At 39.9% G+C, this 18,532-nt stretch overlaps 1 protein-coding gene across 2 annotated transcripts in view; it reads left to right on the forward strand.

Annotated features, from left to right (window-relative positions):
* Positions 1–730: 730 nt before the first annotated feature.
* The window catches only part of LOC127416727 (cyclic AMP-responsive element-binding protein 3-like protein 1), a 38,305-nt gene continuing 20,503 nt past the window's right edge, over positions 731–18,532 (forward strand). For both annotated transcript variants that reach the window (XM_051656230.1, XM_051656238.1), the window contains exons 1-2: positions 731–1,092; positions 15,150–15,354. In XM_051656230.1, the coding sequence (XP_051512190.1) occupies positions 991–1,092; positions 15,150–15,354 (307 nt within the window). In that variant the 5' untranslated portion in view covers positions 731–990. The remainder of the gene's footprint in view (positions 1,093–15,149; positions 15,355–18,532) is intronic.

The raw sequence follows: 18,532 nt of genomic DNA on the forward strand, positions 1-18,532 counted from the left end.
ATGCAGGGCAAGGACACCTGACGGTGACAACAAACATCACACTGTCTCCAAGATCCAGTATCACCCTTTTAATACATTAGTATCAGATATACCTAACTTACTGTAGCCTTTAATAGATTTTTATTTTTTTATTTTAAATTTTTTTTTTTTTATAGTTGGTGATATTTTCAAGACAGCCTCATTATCAAAAGAGTCTAAACTGAGGCCCCCAAAACTGCATGGGACATGTACAGCAAACAGATTTGCTTTTAATAGTCAGTCAGCACCCAGATATTATCTCTGCTACAGTTCACATTTTAGATTGTTATTGATGACTTTTCTTACAACAGAGTCAAGATTTTCACATGTATTACTATAAAACAAAATCAAGTAAGCATTTATTCGAGTACATTTCGGCTCCATTTAAATCTCTCCATTTACTGTAAATCGTGTTTCATTAATGAGTATTTTAGGAGTTTTGTGATCATGAAACTTTTTATTATTAGCTTGAAATGGGCACAGGACACTGGATACAGGTTTGCGTATTGGACAGCCAAGGTTGTGCTGTTATGAATCCAGTCTTTCATGTGCGTCAACGTTCAACAGCGGTCACAAATCAATGCACTGTCTCTTTAAATGAAGAGAAAGGTGGGCGTAACTGGGTTGCGCTGAGAGCGAAAGTGGGGCGGGGATAACATGAATATGTATTAGACTTGTTTCCCCTTAGAGACTCATCGCAGATGAATGATACAGATTTGGAAGAACCACGCACGGCTCTTTCGCTTTAATCACTTCCAGTTGATCCGACACTTCCACAGTAAGTGTAAATGGAAAGAAACCCTCAGTGGATGAATGTGACTTCACAGTGCAAACGAGCGCGCGTCGCTTAAGCCACAAATATTACCGGTCGCGATTTTTCTTTCAATTGGATTTCAACAGTAAATTTTGCAACTTGTCTCAACGTTGAGATATTGTAATTATTTTTAAAGACTTTACTAATTCAAAGACGATATGGACACCATATTGGACAACTTCGCTTCGGACAAACTTTTTCCCAATTCCAACCTGTTGGACCTGGAGGATCTGAATGAGAGCGATTTCTTATCCAATGTGGTACGTCAAAGCTCTTAAGCATCTTCCATCATTTTGATCAACAACTATATTCAATATTCAGAACCTGTTTTTATTAGCTGGATGTCTTAATAATTGCAATAGTATTTTTCCTGTCTTCATATTTTGTCTTTTATATCATACTACCTCAAGGAGCTAAGAAATGTATTATTAGTTATGATTATTACATTATAGCCTATATTATTTTATATCCCATCGTTCGTTTCATCAACAATCATAGCTAACATTGCCAGACTGACCATGAAGTGTGACATCAGACAGGAACTTTTATTCAGGCTTCACTGTTTTGCATAATATTAAGTTTGTTTAATTCAATGCTTATTTCTCACACGTGTCTCAGTGTTTATTTCTCACACGTGTCTGGCATATTGTGCTGCAAATTAAACCTAAACAAGGTCAGGAGTTGTCAAGCTGTGAAGTTTGCCCAGCTGCACACAGATAGGGGCACTGGTAAAAAACCCCAGTTGTTTATCAAACCACGCCCACATAAACGCCTCCATCCTGTTGCACCAAGCCACGCCCATATATAGCTTTCAAACCACTCCCACAGATCGCTTCATCCTGTTTCTCGTGTCCGGCCACACAAGGTAAAGTTAGAGAGTATCCCTGTCTATAAAACTGAATAATGTCACTGGATACTTCAGATACACACACTGATATAAAATGTTTCACAACTGACAAGTTTACCTGGCACAGTAAAGTAATAGACTGAGAAAGCGAATTCAGTTTAGAACATATAGTAGCTATAACGTTATGTTTACATGCTAAAACCAAGAAGAATCAACTGATTTAGGTGATATTTATTTGTTATTAGCCGGAGGTTATGATATAATATCTTAATGTGAGCCAATATGCCTGTATGAGTTATCTGGGGTCAAACTGTAAAGCATCTTTATACCCACTCAAAGAAATATTACGAAAACAGTTAAAACATCAAAAGTTGGCCAAGAGTACAAGTTAGGTTTCTCTGCTATTGCAAGTAGATGAGTGCAAGAATTGTCTTCAACAAATAATCAACAGAAATGTTCAACAAAAAATTGAAACAGCATTTTGTAATGTGCAATGCTCTGTGATTATTTGCAGACTTGAATTAGGTCAGTAGGAAAGTAGAACTGTATAATAGGCCAGGTTTTAATTGTAGATGTGATTCAGTTAAGGCTAGCATAGTGTTCCATGTGCATGTCATCTATTAGGAGCCCAGGACAATTCTGCAGTTTCCACAGTGATTCAGTTACTCCTAAAATGTCTCGAGCTGACACACATTCACGCTGAGGCTCTTTAAATCCTTTGCGAGAGAGAGAGAGAGAGAGAGAGAGAGCACATGCAAATATTATGAGGACCAGGCAAGATACAGTTTTGACCTTTATTTTAACAGGGAAGGTGCAGCATCATCTTTTCTACAGTCTAAAGGGGGATGGGCAGACAGGCCAGGTATATGGCAGTGTCTCATAAGTCTAAATACTATGCTCTGAAACTCAATGTGGTATCTCTATAAGAAAATATATCATGTATTATCCCAGCCGTATGGCTGCACTGCCCTTTTTTTGCTTGTCATTTGAAATTATGACACACCTGTGGAGAGAAAAACAGACAGATAAATGAGTCAAGTCATTTTTATTTGTAAAGTGCTTTTCACAACACACATCATTTCAAAGCAGCTTTACAGAAAATTATGCTTTAACAGAAAAAGCTGTAATATAGTAATGTCTTCGAGTCATAATAGTGTGGTTTAATAAAAAAAAAAAAATTGCGCCTTAAAATAAATAATAAAAATAATTATATTTATATTTATATTTACACCCCCAGTGAGCAAGCTTAAGGTGACTGTGGCAAGGAACACAAAACTGTATAAGATAATGGCTAATGGAGAAAAATAACCTTGGGGGAAAGCAGGCTCACTGTGGAGGCCAGTTCCTCTCTGGCTAAACAGCATGAATATAATGCCAATATTAGTTATTTATGTGTAGTACAAGTCAGGGTCTATCTATTATATATGATATAAGATAGATAGATAGACAGACAGACAGACAGACAGATAGACAGATAGATAGATCATTTATAGTGACATCTGACTTCAATAACCTTCAAGCTAATATTTTTCTGGCTATGGATATCTAATGAATACATGTCTGTCTGCTTGTAATACTTGCTTTTGTGCCTGTCTATCTGTTTCTTTGCTGGTCTGTCTGTTGGTGAGGGTATTTAACAGGTAGTATTCCATCCAGATGTCCCTAACTGAGTAACAGCTGTGCTCCAGTTCGCCCTGTAAGGACCTGACTGAGGAGAGAGTGATGATGGAAAAAAGAGAGAGAGGCTTGTGAGTGAAGGAGGCTTATTCACAGCCCCTGATAGCTGTCTGTGTAGTATGTGCGCACAAGCGTATGCATGCCACTGTGCTCCTGTGTTGGTGTGTGAATGGAGGTCTGTGAAAGACCACTCCAGACCCTCCATGGTCCCCGCTTTACTGGCCCTTGAAGGCTCAGTGAATGACTGCCTTGTACCCTCAGAGAGGAAGCTGCTCACGCTTCTCCTGGGTTACACACACACACTCTGACCTCAGGGACAAATAATAGTGTGTATCTGTTCATTCACCCTGCCATTATATTTATAAACGTTGGTGGTTCACTCCACCACTATAGATCTGAGATATATTTATAACCCGGAATTCTTTCACACTGTGACTCTCTCTCTGTGCGCACTTCTGTGTGTTTAAATCCAGACTTTAGTATAATTGCATGGCTTGTGCTGAAGGGTGGAAATCAGTACACTCTACTGTGTGTTAAAGCTAAGATCACAGAGAGGATAACCACACCACAACAGTACTAAAAACTCAGGCTTCAATTATTGAAATGCTGTATTTCCATAGTACATTATATAGGAAATGCTGCTTTTGTTGTGTTTCTCTCTCTGTCTGTGGATTCATAGAGTTGTTTTTATACTGCTATTTTTTTTAATTTTTTAATTATGTTTTTTTTTTTTTGTCTGTAAACTGAGAATGGCTTTGGTGACAGAGAGAATGATTCACTGTGTTAATCTCATAAATAGGCTGCTGCAATCTGTCTTTTTCGGGCTCATAAAGAAAAGGCATTTGTTAATATAGAAAAAGTAATTGCTGACAAAAAGCCATTAACACATATCTTCTGGAGTATGTGAAAGACATTTGATCTCATCACACTCTAAAAGTGGTCATAACAATTGAAAATAAGTTACAGAAGTTTTAACTCCATAAAGAAAGGCTACCTAGAATGTCTATTCAGTGAAATTGAATCACAATTATTCATAGTATGTCATTCTTTTATGGATTATAGTGACATACTGACTCTTAGCGTAATCTTATCAGTGACGCAGAGTATGTCATTTCACTCAAATATCATCAGTAAATCTATGCAAAAAAATCAGTGTGGAAGTTTGTCAATGACGAAACAAACACATTTACCTGTCAGACATCATTAACCTGTTCTTTCACCTTCTAAACAGGAAAGATGAAGAGAAAACTGAATAGCAGGGGTGGACTAAAGCTTTTCCTCAGCCTTTGTTCTGACTAGAAGAAGATGACTCAGATTAAAGGCCGTAGGAGGACATTGCATGTCTAAACTCTGCTAAAGCAGAGGAGATGATAACTAAAGGTTTGGCAGGTTCCACCTGTCCTAAAGTCTCTTTTTGCTTTGCTGGTAGTTCTTGTAATTCTTGTAAACTCTAAACCTGAAGGGATTGGCAGCATGAACACCATACTGTATGTAATACCTGAATCAAAACATGATGTATTTAATGCATTTAGAAGATGGGTGGTTCTTGCAATCTTCAGTACTGATCTGAGATCAATAAGGCTATTTCTACTGTGATGTGTAAGATCTGACTGAATTCATGAATTATGGTCTTAGATTAGTGAATAGAGGCAACTTCTACCAAAAGTCTGGAAAGGGAGAGGGGGTTAGGGAGTTATTTCTTGACATTGTTGTTATTTGGAGTTGGGGGAAGGTGAGGAGCATCTGGAAGGGAGATGCAGAAGTAAGAGCAATACATTCCTCCAGAATTTTCTCTTAGGTGTATTGAATGCTTCTGATGGAACTTGTGCCCATAAAAAAGAAAGAAAAAAAGTGAGAAGGAAAAGGAGGAAGAAGTGTTAAAGAGAGGTTGCGTAATCTTCAGAATGATTCAGCCAACGAGAAAAATAATAGTGATACAGCTCTAACTGTCACTCTCGAAATTCTCGTCATTTGTCGGCTACAATTTAGATGACTGTTAAGAATGAAGAAATCATCAAGCACTCTCGGTGTGATACAGAATTGAGACCACAAAAGTTCAACTCATGATCTCTTAGTTAGCAGCTCCATAAATTATCCCACATCTCTGTAGGTCCTCACAATGCAAGTGAATGGGTAACAACATTTTGAAGATCCAAAAGCACATAAAGGCACCATAAAAGTAATCCATAATGCTCCAGTGGTTAAATCAATATCTTACGAAGCAACATCATAGGTGTGGATGAGAAACAGATCAATATTTAAGTATTTTTTTTACTATAAATTCTCCTCCATGCCCAGTAGGTGGCGATATGCACAAAGAATGAGAATCGCCAAAAACAAAAGAAGAAGAATGTATAAGTGAAAGTAAAAGTGGACATTTATAGTAAAAAGGACTTAAATATTGATCTGTTTCTTACCCACACTTATCATATAGCTTCTGAATATATGGCTTTATCCACTGTAGTTATATGGATTACTTTTATGCTGACTTTATGTGCTATTGGATCAAAATTTTTGCTACCCATTCACTTGCATTTTGAGGACCTACAGAGCTGAGACATTCTTCTAAAAATCTTTGTTTGTGTTCAGCAGAAGAAAGAAAGTCATAAACATCTGGAATGTCATGAGGGTGAGTAAATAATGAGAGAATTAACATTTTGGGGTGAACTGTTACTTGAAATGTGATGTGATTCTTTGCCTTACATTTCTTATCCGTTCTGCATGGCAGAACTTTGAAAAGAGTGATTCAGGTACGTTGAGTGGAAGTTGAACGAAAGGCCTTACTAAATGAGAAATAGGGAAGGGCTCTGTGGGCAGCGGTATTACGCAGCACTGCTTTACTCTGTAAAGGTTAAGTATGTCTGCTGTTGTCATAACTTTTGCTTTGGGTTTTACACCTGTTCACATGAGAACCAAAAATAGACAGAATAGAAAGTTCACTAAGTCTGCGGTTAGGTGTGTTCGTAAATATGTGAGCATGCTTTTAAGCAAATACAAAATAACTAAATCAGCAGTTAGCACATTGTGACCTCAGGGTGTGTTAACTTGGGTCCTGTCAAACCAGATCTTTTCCTTTTTCAAATTGCTAGATGTTTTGCATAGTATTGTAGCATTTGTAAAAATAAATTATAGACTAGCATGGGCTAAAGCAATTGTTAGTTGATAATAGTGGGCACTGACTGTTTTCACCCCAGCTTAAAGTACACACACCTGCCCTGTTATTGAAACATAATCTAATTGAAATAACCTCACAAACAATAAAATAGCCCTCTAGACACATGTTAGTGCTCAGTGATGTACCTGTGTTTTGGGGACAGTCAGAAAGGTGAAATTGAAGTGATTTCACATACTTAATGGGTCTGGCCAGAAATTAAGAGTTTAAAATACCTCAGATTTATTATTCTTCATTCCTGTAGGTTTTAGCATGAGTTGAGTGACATGTCAGAACTCCTCCTGTTCTCTAGGCTATCTCAGTATCTATCTCTGTCACCTTAGGGGAGAGCAGAACATTGGATATTTTAAAGTGTCAGCCCACCGCTCTGTTCAATGACCCTTTGAACTGTAGTAGGTTTAACCTCCATAGTGAGGACACATATTGGCACTTTTCCACTACACGTTATGGTTAGACTCGACTCGACTCTGCTCGCTTTACTTTTCTGAGCTTGCTTTTCCACTGCAGTTTAGTGCCGCCTCAACGTGGGTGGGATTATTGGCTGATCGTCATAGTTGCGCCGCTTCTACTGCCGTGACATCATCTTAAACACGACACAAACATTACTGACCATAAACAATAACACGACCGCTAGCTGTAAGCTACTAGCTCATCATGCTGAATAAAGCAGTTGTTGCATGGTGATTTTACACAAGTGTAACAGATAAATTGGCCTGGTTGTTTTAGAAGCAAGCTTTCCAGTAGCTGATCAACTAAATAAAGTGAAGCTTTCAAGCAGAATATAGAATTAACGTAAAAAAACGTACCATCCTCTATTGTGGACTCCAACAACGCCGAGTCCAGGGCACTCTCCCTCCCATTGCTCGCCGGTCTATTGCCATAGATAGTGTCCATTTGGTCGAACCACTTCCACTTTCTTCTGTTTGAACCACTCCAGCTGTTGTGGTCCTTGATGGTTCTGTAGTCACTTTTAAGTTTTTTTAACTTTCCCCTACACTGTTGGTAGGTCCGGTGGTAGCCGTGTGCGGCCAAAAGCTGAGACACTTCCTGAAAGACTTTTTCGTTTCGCGTTGTTTCATTTGTCGCTAACGAGAGGAACATCTGCACCTCGTTTATTGACCATGGCATGGTTTTGCGCACAGCCATTTCTTTTTACAATTCGAAAGTCGCGTGAACAAATTATATTGCTGTCGCTGTTGCTAACTTTAAAACTAGCTGGTTGATGTCCAGTGTCGCAAATCCAGTGACGCTGGTAGTGATGATTCTCTCTGACAAATCAGTGATCTGCAGGGTTTTGACGTCACATTTAGTATCGGCTCGGCTCGCTTGGAACCTCGACTGAGGTGGTACTAAAAAAAGCATCAGGTACCAGGTACTGTCCACAGTGGAAACCCCCAATAGACAGGGCCGTAGCTAGTGGTGTGAAAGGTGGTAATGATTCTATGGGTCCACAGGTCCAAAGGGGCCCATAACAAATTCTAAACTGTATTTTTTAATAGGAAATGGGCCCAGAGCAATATAGAGTCAGGGGGCCCAGAATACCTTGCACGGCCCTGCACAGAGAGTTCTGTTTCAGTTTATAGAAACAAACTGCAAACTACCATCATGATGGGAAGAACATTCCAAGATATCTAGTTTAGTATGACCCTCTCTTCATTTCATTGTGAACATTTCCAGCAGTGGTTGGGTAATGGTCAGGGCAATTTCTGTCTTATATCTAGCACATTCATCTTGCTTTTGGTCAAATGTGTTACAGCGACTCAGATGTTGGCCTGAATATCTGCCAAAAGCTTGATCAAACAGGAAAGTCTGAGCTGGAACACATTATTTTACAAAGAAAGACAAGAGTTTTGAGAAAATTCTTAACTGTATCTGCACTCTTGGGGTGTGCTGAGATGTGTGTTTTCACTCTTAACCTTAACAAAGAGCATGCATGACATGTCCTTAACATGTGATATACAAAAAGGGGACTTTGATGTTCCAACTTTTAAACTGAATTACCATGTTCTTAACCATCTTAACCTGTGAGCCCTGCAGAAACATATGTCTACTCACTCTTAACTCTGTCTCACCCCTTATCCTCTGAGTAAACATGTCAGGTGGGTGTCAGTGTTTGCAAGAACATGTCGTCTGCTTTCCTTTTACTCAAGGTCCCTAACTCAGAGATCTCCCATTGTTTTCCCATGCTCCCTCTCTAATGAGGTTCAAAGACCTGGATGATTATGTTAATTACATAATGACTTCCAGGAATATTTCAAATCTGGCGTATGGTAGAGATGTTAGTATTGAGAGTTAATGATGTTAATTATCACTCCAGTGGATAATATGTTTAATTCCTATCACAACTATGTCTGTTGCATTTGTTCCTTTCATGTGTAAAATTACATTTACCGAGAACTTTATTAAGAACACTATGGTGCTAATAAAGTGCCTGACGTGGTCTTCTGCTGTTGTAGCCCATCCGCCTCAAGGTTTGACACGTTGTGCATTCTGAGATGCTATTCTGCTCACTACAATTGTACAGAGGGGATATTTGAGTTCCCGTAGCCTTTCTGTCAGCTCGAACCAGTCTGGTATTCTCCGTTGACCTCTCTCATCAACAGTGTGTTTCCATCCGCAGAACTGCTGCTCACTGGATGTTTTTTGTTTTTGGCACCATTCTGAATAAACTCTAGAGACTGTTGTGTGTAAAATCCCAGGAGATCAGCAGTTACAGAAATACTCAAACCAGCCCATCTGGCACCAACAATCATGCCACAGTTGAAATCAAATTTGTTCCCCATTCTGATGGTTGATGTGAACATTAACTGAAGCTCCTGACCCATATCTGAATGCTTTTATGCATTGCACTGCTACCATACGATTGGCTGATTAGATAATCGCATGAATAAGTAGGTGTACAGGTTTTCCTAATGAAGTGCTCAGTGAGTGTATGTTTGATTACGTTCAAATTCAATGATTATTTTCATGATACGTTATACAGGAATGCATTATAAGAGAATCAACGTTTCTCTCGTCTCCTTTTCTTTCTTTCCCCCTCCCTTACTGTGGACAGATAGAGACAGACTAGACTCTGTATAGGATACTCTTCTGCTCAGGGATGCGTGTTTCCACAGGCTGTTTTGACTGACAAAATTACAGAGTGCAGAGCAATCTGAAACAGGGGGATGGGGAACACATCTGGGAGACCCCCAACCCCTCCCAAAGTGCAATATAGCATCAAATAGAGGGGAGTTAAGGGGATTCCTTGATCCCAAGGAAGGATTCCCTTTCAGTCACATACTGATCCACTTCCATATAAGTTAAAGTTGGCCTCACTGTCTTTTAGTTTCTTTTTCACCCAGTCATGAAAATACAGTTCAAACTTGTCTCTTTCTTGCTCTGTGCCACCCACTATTTCTCATCAAGAAGAGCTCGCCTGGTTTTGTGGCCCACAGCGGCTCCTGTCTAGAGGTGGGGCTGAAGCCCAAGTGCCTCCTGTGGTCATGGCCAAAACTTAAGAAAGATCTGGAACTAGAATTTAGAAACCAGCAACATAGGAAAGAGAGAGGGGGAAGGGAACTAAGAGTTGTATTTGGAAAGCTAGAATGGGACAGAGAGAAGGAGAAGAAGGTGGTAAGAGAATGACAAAGAAAGAAAGAAAGAAAGAAAGGAAGGAAAAAAGAGATAGGGTGGGAGAAAAGGAGAGAAGGAATAGTTGAGCACAGGTTTAGATGAGAGAGCAGGGTCTCTAATGTGAAATATAAAAAGCCTTTTCAGTACTTAATTCAGAAAGTTCCTAAAGGGCTCTGTGCTGTATACATAGACAACGACAGAGAATTTCCAATAGCAAAAAAAAAAAAAAAAAAATAGATACTCCTAGACAGAAAATAGATTAATTGAAGAACTAATTGAGACTTTCATTTAAGTCTCCTCCTCCTCCTGAAAAAAATAATCCATCAATCTCATGTGTGTCCTCAGAAGATATCTCAACAATGTCTCACATTGCACTCTCATTTTCCAAGTTACCAAAGTCTGCAATCAAAAAGATTTCAGCATTTAATTTAATTTAATTTAATTATATCCAGCTGATTTTATAGTTATACACTTAATTTATCAAGAAATGTCACATTTGTTTCTATTTTTATTTCTCCTATGGAATTTTAGAATAAATATCTGAGACAAAGTTGATACATAATTGAATTCTTGATTAAGTCTCCTGAGTGATTAAAGAGCAACCTCTGGATTGTCCTGATCTCCAGACTGGTGGCTCAGACCCTGGTGTCTGTCTGGTGGTAAGCATGCAAGTTACAGACTGCAGCTGTGAGCTTGACGGCATGCCTGTAATGCCTGTAAATCCCTCACCTGTGAACACCTGCAGAGGCCTGGCTCTCTCACCCACGCTTCTGGCTCATCACGCATGCTGAGCTGATCATAATGAGCGTTAGTTCATAACTTTCCTCCCTGACCCGTCTCAGATCTCTCATCGCTGCCAGCTGGAAGCTGAATCTAAGAATATTAATTGGCTTTAAAGTGCAGATGTGCTAGTTTGTAGAAAATATGGCTTAAAATGCATCCTCACTCTATACTCACACATGAAAGAAGCTGTCCCTCATATTTAGGGCAGGAAAGCCAGATTCAGTGCAGATGGGTTATTATTTCATGTTTGGAAGCTCAAGGGAAAGCTCCAAATATTTAGATATCTAAATACGATTTATCAAATCATGCTGTGGTTGAAACTGATTCATAATTCACATGAGGGAAACAAGATTTTAATTGCACTACACACTTACTAGTGTAAACACTAAATATCTGCAGAATTCAGCTTCAGTTCAAGAATGTCTACCCCTCTTTTTTCTCTCTGACTCAGTTTCGCCACTACCACTTGGAGAAATAATATCCTCGTTGTGACTTATTGTTCTCAGAAAAAACTCTCCTTCTCAGCAAGAGGCACATATTCCCAAACATTCTGGATTTGGTTGTATTTCCAATTCCACTGCTGCTGAATGACAAGCCGCTCCATGCACACCCTGTACTCCAGCGCCAATATGAGAAGCCCTCTCCTCATTTGCATACTGCACTCCGATTGGCTGGAGCGCAGCTGGAGGTCTGGAATAAGGGAATGGAATGCAATGAGTTGAGCAAGCATGCAGTTCACCAGCCTGTTCACCCAACCAGCATTACTTTTAAAAAAAAGATACAATGAAAAAATAGGGCTTTGCTCAGCCTGTGCACAGATGCATTATACTGCTGCAGCTGTGGTTTCTTTACAACCAGATAGGAGGAGCATAAAAGTGACAAACCGGAGATATTTTAAGTGACAGGTTTTGCAAGAAAAATGCCCTATTGCATTGTAAAAAAATAAGCTCAGAGAGTTTAAAGGAATAGTTTACCCAAAAATAAAAATTAAACATTTAATTTACTCACCCTCATGTTGTTCTGAACCTGTATTACTCCATGAGATGTTAGGCAGAATAAAGCCTCAGTCATCATTCACTTTCATTGTATGGGGGAAAAAAAGGATGCAATGGAAGTGAATGGAGGCTGTCAGTCCTTAACATTCTGTCTAACATGTGCCATGGAAGAAAGTTATACAGGGTGAGTAAATCTTTTTGGGTGAGCTATCCCTTTAACCATTTAAATAACATATACAGTATTTCCTTTTTCAAGTTACAAAAGGTGTATGAACGATTTCTGATTGCCCTTCTTTTCTTGGATATCTGAGCTCATTGAGAGCATAGCATAGGAGGAAATTCCTATGTTAGTGTGTGTGTGTTTGCTTCTTGTGTAATTGACTATTGAAATTGTACAGTTGGGGGATGGCTTCAAATGATTAAATGCAGAAATAAGACTCTCTCTTCCTTGTTCTGCTCAGTACAACTTAGATAAAATCATTCTGTGAATGATATTACACAAGATAGTTGCACGGCAACTAAAGGCACAGACAGATGTCACTGAAGAGGGCTGAAGAAGCCCCAGCTTCCTAGATAAGAGTGACACAAAAGATATGTGCTGTGTACTGTGCTTCTACTTCACATTTGAAGTGTATGGTTGACATACAGTATGAAGGGTGTAAGAGTTAAGAGTCTCTTAAATGTCCCTGAGAGGTCTGTTGTTGATAGGACTGTTCAAGCTCAATGTTTGTCAGTAAGGTTGCTTGAAGACCTGCCTCTTACCACTGATCTGTTTTGCCATGTTGGATGGCTTAATTGAGCCACTTTCAATAGATATTTGAGTGGGTTTCTCCAGTCTTACAGGAGCTCATGCATTTTGCCTTTATATATGAGGAAAATAAATATGGTTTAATAAATGTGCTTTTTATTAAAAACGAAGTGGAATTTCAGAACTCTTGCATCAGCATCCCAGCATTGCATCATTACCAATAGCCATGGATGATCAGACAGAGATGGCATAACAAACTCTTAACTGATACAAAACAGGAAAAAGCTTTATAGAGAGATAAAGCCATTAAGAAAAACACTCTGACTGTCTGCTCAGATAACAGAAGTATACATAGACCAGGCAGTTGAACACATTAATACAGGTTTTAACAGATAAGACCTTCATAAGGTCTTGTCGTAATAGGGATCAGTTGTGTTTGCTTTTTGCCTTAGGCTACTGTATCATCATTTTTTTTAGATGTGATTAATTGTTCACTACTACTAAAACTCATTATGTGAAATATCACCTTCAGTACGGATTAATCAGGTCCGTCAACATATCCGCCAGAAGCATTTCAGAGCAAGAACATTTAATGAACATCAAAGTTTCAGGGTGGGACTGTTTATATTTCACGCCCAACGGTGGCGATTAGTTTGGCCCTGACGGCATGAGTGCTGCGTCCTTTCACAAACCCCATCATCAGGGTGTTCCCAGGATGTCATTAAACAAACAATATGTATAACTGCCAGTTCAAGCTTTACCTCCTGCTCCTCTTTTGCTTTAGCTTCCATATGGTGAGCAGTGTTGGGGGAAGCTACTTTAGCTATTCATAATGTAGCTAAACTACATTAAAGCTATTTAAATAAGAAAATATTTTTATACACTGTATATATATATATATATATATATAAAACAATAAGATTAGATTATTAATTGATGATATTGAAATATATCTATGATATATCTTTAATTAAGGTGACAGCAAATGAAAAGTTTCAATTTATACTCGGTGTAAAAACACCGTTTTTTATAATACCGAGTTGAAATATATTGATAAACGTCATCAATTAACTATATATTTTGCTTAAAAAAAGACGACATACTTCAGGCAAAGTCCCTTTAAGGCTGCATAGGGGCTCAAGTGAATTAGTGAGTCATTTATGTGAACAGGTTCATTTACATGAACCGTCAGAATGAACCAACTCACTAATGTAAATCATTGGGATTTAAAATTAATGAATTCCCAAAGCTACCATTTACTGTAAGTGAATCATTTATTTAAACTGGTTCATTTACATAAACTGTCCAAAATATTCGATTCACTTAAATGATCTGGATTTACCAGCGCCACAAATGAGAGGACTTTAGGTAGCGGGTTTGTTTATTCATTCGGCTCTATTCTTGCTTTCACAATACAATGTGATAAATTTAGCATTTTGTGATGATAAACTGGCAATCGTTGACAAATGTAGCTTGTTACTGAATATAGCTGAGCTACTGTAATGCTACTGAAAAACGTAGTTAAGGTAGTAGCGTCACTGCTTTTAGTTAGTTATTCCCCAACACTGATGGTGAGCAAAAAGTTTAACCAGACATCACAATACATGAAGCCATGCATTTCTGAGCAACAGTGCTTCTTTCTTTCCAAATTTTCATTCTTTCTTTTCAAATCTTTATATTTAAGATTCTGTTTGGTAGACTGGGGAGAGCCAGAGTAAACATGCACAATGACCTGGCTTTCATGGTCTTTAATTCACAGAAGTAAGTCACACAATGGTCAGGGGTTTGTGTGGGAACTCACACAGGTGGAAAGAGTGTGAAAACCTGTGGCACAGCAATGGTTGATATGGTTTATGTGTGCACGTGTGATATGTGCATATTGTAGCAGCTTGTTCATATGCTCACTGCTTTACAGGTGTGCCATTCACACACTGTCCCCGCTCACCAGGATGTAAACATTATCAGGTCCTCACACACCTTCGTCACACCCCTCCTCAGCAAACACACATTCACACATAGCACCATGCAGACAGGTATGTGTGTGTACTCACATGCACATGCAATCTTACAAATAAATGCACTTATGCGTAAAAGAATGCATATCTGGCTTTGTTGATGTCTCTTTCTTTCTTCCACACATGCCTTGCGAGCTAAATGACAGGAGGAATTTTACCAGTGTTCCTTTAAAGAGCAGCTATATTTAAACCATATCTCCAAACAATATTTTGTCTGTGGGTTTAAAAAAGTGGTGTCATGAATTCATCCACCAAATGATTTACTTCTCTTTGCATAAAAGCATACAGTATGTTAATGTAGTTATAGAATGCTTTGGTTGTGTACTGGGTGCACATGCGCAGGAGAGGGTTGTTCAGTAAAAGCAAGTTCCTCGCATCAGGCCAGTCTTCTGTGTTTCTTTAAGATCTACATAAGATCGTAACAGTTAAAGCCTTTTAAAAATGTCTTGTGGTCTCTCCCTACAGCACTTCTCAGAGCAGATGGAGGACTTCTCCAATGACCTTTTCAACAGCTTTTTCGATGATCATCTGTTGGCGGAGAGGAACCCATTGTTGGATATGGATCTAGACCCTCCAACCCCTGACATCCATGCTGATCACAGCTACTCTCTCAACGGGGACTCTGCCCCACAGAGCCCCTCCATGCCCATCAAATCAGACGACGACGCAGGTTAGCAAACAGCATAGTGTTTTTTACTACTTTACCCATCCCTGTTTAGACACCACGGCTGGATCAAAATATCGATTTTGAAGAATCACAATATCGATTCTTAAAATCACAAGATCAATATTTTACTTTTACTTTAAAGTTGACTTCAGTTTTGGTTGTGTTGATTATAATTCCTGTTAAATAAATAGCAGTTGAACTGCATAGTTTGGGCCCTGTTGTTAATATTTGAAATTAATATTTTCATAATGTACAAAGGTAGAAGTTTCCCTGTATAAATGGTGACATTTTTTCAGATGTAAGCAAAATGGACATTATAACTTGAATGAAATTAAACTGTATCAAAATTGGAATCAAATCGAGAGCTTGTGAATCAGAAAGGAATAAAATCAGGAAATCCATATCGATACCTGCTAGACACCCCTCACTCTTTTCCATTCACACAGAAAATTGCCTACCTAATTGATCATATACTCAATTTCTTCAACATCAAGTAGAGATTTTAGCGGAGTCCTGCATTGTTCAAATGGTCAACTATCAACAGCTTTATTTTTCTATGAAGTCTCTCTCCTTCTTATCTCACCCATGCAGTACAGGGTTCCTTGATGCAGCTCTTGCCAAGAGCTCAGTCTACCAAAGGAAACTGGGAATTCCAGGAAGACAGCCAACACGCACACTCGCTCACTAATTCTGTCTCTCTCTCTTTCTCACACACACCATGTTTCATGCCAGGGAACTGTAGTCATCCATAAAATAAAATAAAAAAGGGATCTGGCTTCCAGCTTCAGATGGAGAATTGGTAGAGAAATGGGGGGGGGGGGGGCTGTCTCAGAGTGTTGCATCATCCTGAACTTGAGTTGACTATGTAAGGAATGTGTGTGCAGACTAAGAGTGAAGCTTCTTTCCAGTGAGGCTTTAAATCCACAAAGCCTTAAAGTAGTTTGAAGGGGCTCTAGGATTTCTTGAGCCTTTTAGCCAGAATGCTCTGAGCACCCAAATGCGTTGAGGATCCAAAATAAAGGCTAAAATCCTGCACCATTCTGCAATTTAATATAAGGAGTTTTTCTTAACATGATAATGTTACTGTTTTGTTCTGTGTACCTTTTAGTGAGAGGGTTAAGATGACCACAGTGAGTTCAGGTGTTGCAGCAGTGTGTTATGTCCCCTCTGACCATAAACCTGCCCCTGTCTGTGGTATAAAGACTGTGAGCAACTTTAGCAGGCAGTAAAAGTGAGCACTGGCTGATTCACTGCTTTGTGTCCTGTTGCTCTGCAGTAACTTTGAACCTGCTAATGAGCATCACACTTCCGTCTCTGCCGGCCAGGTGTCGCCCCACTATGATATACCTGCTGTCCCTCAGACATCAAAGTCTTAGAGTGCCCTATGGGCATGACCTAATGGAGATTAGCTTCTTTAGAGAATAAGGAGGGTCTTGGGAGATTTACATGTAGAATTAAAATAACTTTTGCCCAACTAATTAAGTAATAACAGCTCTAAACTACACTTTAGCTACCTCAAGGAGAACCACTGATACTGAAGGTCAGTATCATTGCTGCTGTCATTTGTTAAAGGATTCAAATATTTAGGACTAAATTTAGGACTAGTTCACACAAAAATGAAAAAGTATTGCCAATTTCAAAACAATGGCAGTTGATAGGGACTCACTTTAAACCTAAAAAAAGTGTCTCAATTGTCATATTGCAAGTTTTCTGAAGGCACAAAAAGGTTTTTTCAGGAAACAACACAAAATGTAAGTAATGGAGTATAATGCATGAGTTGCATGTGCTACTTTTATTACACTTTTGGGTGATTCTTTTTAGCTTAAAAGTGAGTAACTATTAAATGTCCCATTAAGTTTAGTTAGGAAACTCTACATGGCGCAGGCCGATGTTCAGGTTCAATTCCCGACACGCCTTTATATAAACCAATCAGGGAATTACACTGTAAAGGGGTTAAAAGGGAATGGAGGAGGCGAGAACCAGCTTAACAATATAAATAGTTTAATGATAAACTTAAACAAAAACACACAAACATAAACACATACAGTGCAGCTGCCCATAGTTCTCTCTCGAACTGCCATCTCCGGTCACCTTTATCCCTCACTCGCCTCATCAGGCTGATTGGGGTCCGGGCGTGTGTCATTCCGGCCTGGCCCCGCCCTCCTCCGCGCTACACTCCTCCCTGCATTGCCTCAGGCTGAGGAGCCCCAGGGAGCATCATCCCCGCCTTCTTCGACCTGGGAGGAGACAGAAAAAAAAAGAAGAAAAAAAAGGCGAGGGAAAGGCCAACACGGAGCGACAGCGAGAGAGAGAGAGGAGAGAGAGAAAAGAGAAACTCACTCACTGGTTATCTGATGCATCGTCGCGTTTTCCTTGATCACTCCTTCACCCTCTCAGGTGGATGACAGCCGCTTCTCCCTGGGCGGACCGGAGTCAAACCTCCGACCCCCAGCAGACAGAACGCCCCCTCTGTGTTTCTGCTAGCCCGTGGGGACACTCCTCCACCCCTGGCAGCGGCCCTAAAGCTCCAGGTGGTCAGGGAGTCGATTCCCTCCTCCCCTCGCAGATGGCGGTCTTCTCTTGACCCCTCCATGTTTCTGCCGGCTGGCAGGGTACTCCTCCGCCCCTGGCAGCGGCTCCATCGCTCCAGGCGGTCGGGGAGTCCAGTCCCTCCTCGCCTCGCGGACAGCAGCCGTTCCCCGCGTCTGGGTGGTCAGGCTACTCCGTCCCCCAGCGGATGGCAGTGTCGAGGACTCTACAACGGGCATCCCTCCTCCCTCCCGGGTTTTGGCACCAATGTAAAGGGGTTAAAAGGGAAAGGAGGAGGCAAGAACCGGCTTGACAATATAAATAAAGTTTAATGATAAACTTAAACAAAAACACACATACATAAACACATACAGGGCAGCTACCCATAGTTCTCTCTTGAACTGCCGTCTCCGGTCGCCTTTATCCCTCGCTCGCCTCATCAGGCTGATTGGGGTCTGGGCGTGCGTCATTCCGGCCTGGCCCCGCCCTCCTCCATGCTACATACACCCTTCTGTCAAAACGCATAAAAACAGTACTCTTCAATTCAAGTTCAGCAGTGCAGTCTTGCATACCTCTCACCCTCCTCCTCCCCAGCTGCACAGGTCTAAATCTGCTTTACGTAGAAAGAGTTAAGTGATTTTGTTCAGCAGCA

Source organism: Myxocyprinus asiaticus, chromosome 2 (assembly GCF_019703515.2).
Source record: "Myxocyprinus asiaticus isolate MX2 ecotype Aquarium Trade chromosome 2, UBuf_Myxa_2, whole genome shotgun sequence".
Taxonomy (NCBI): domain Eukaryota; kingdom Metazoa; phylum Chordata; class Actinopteri; order Cypriniformes; family Catostomidae; genus Myxocyprinus; species Myxocyprinus asiaticus.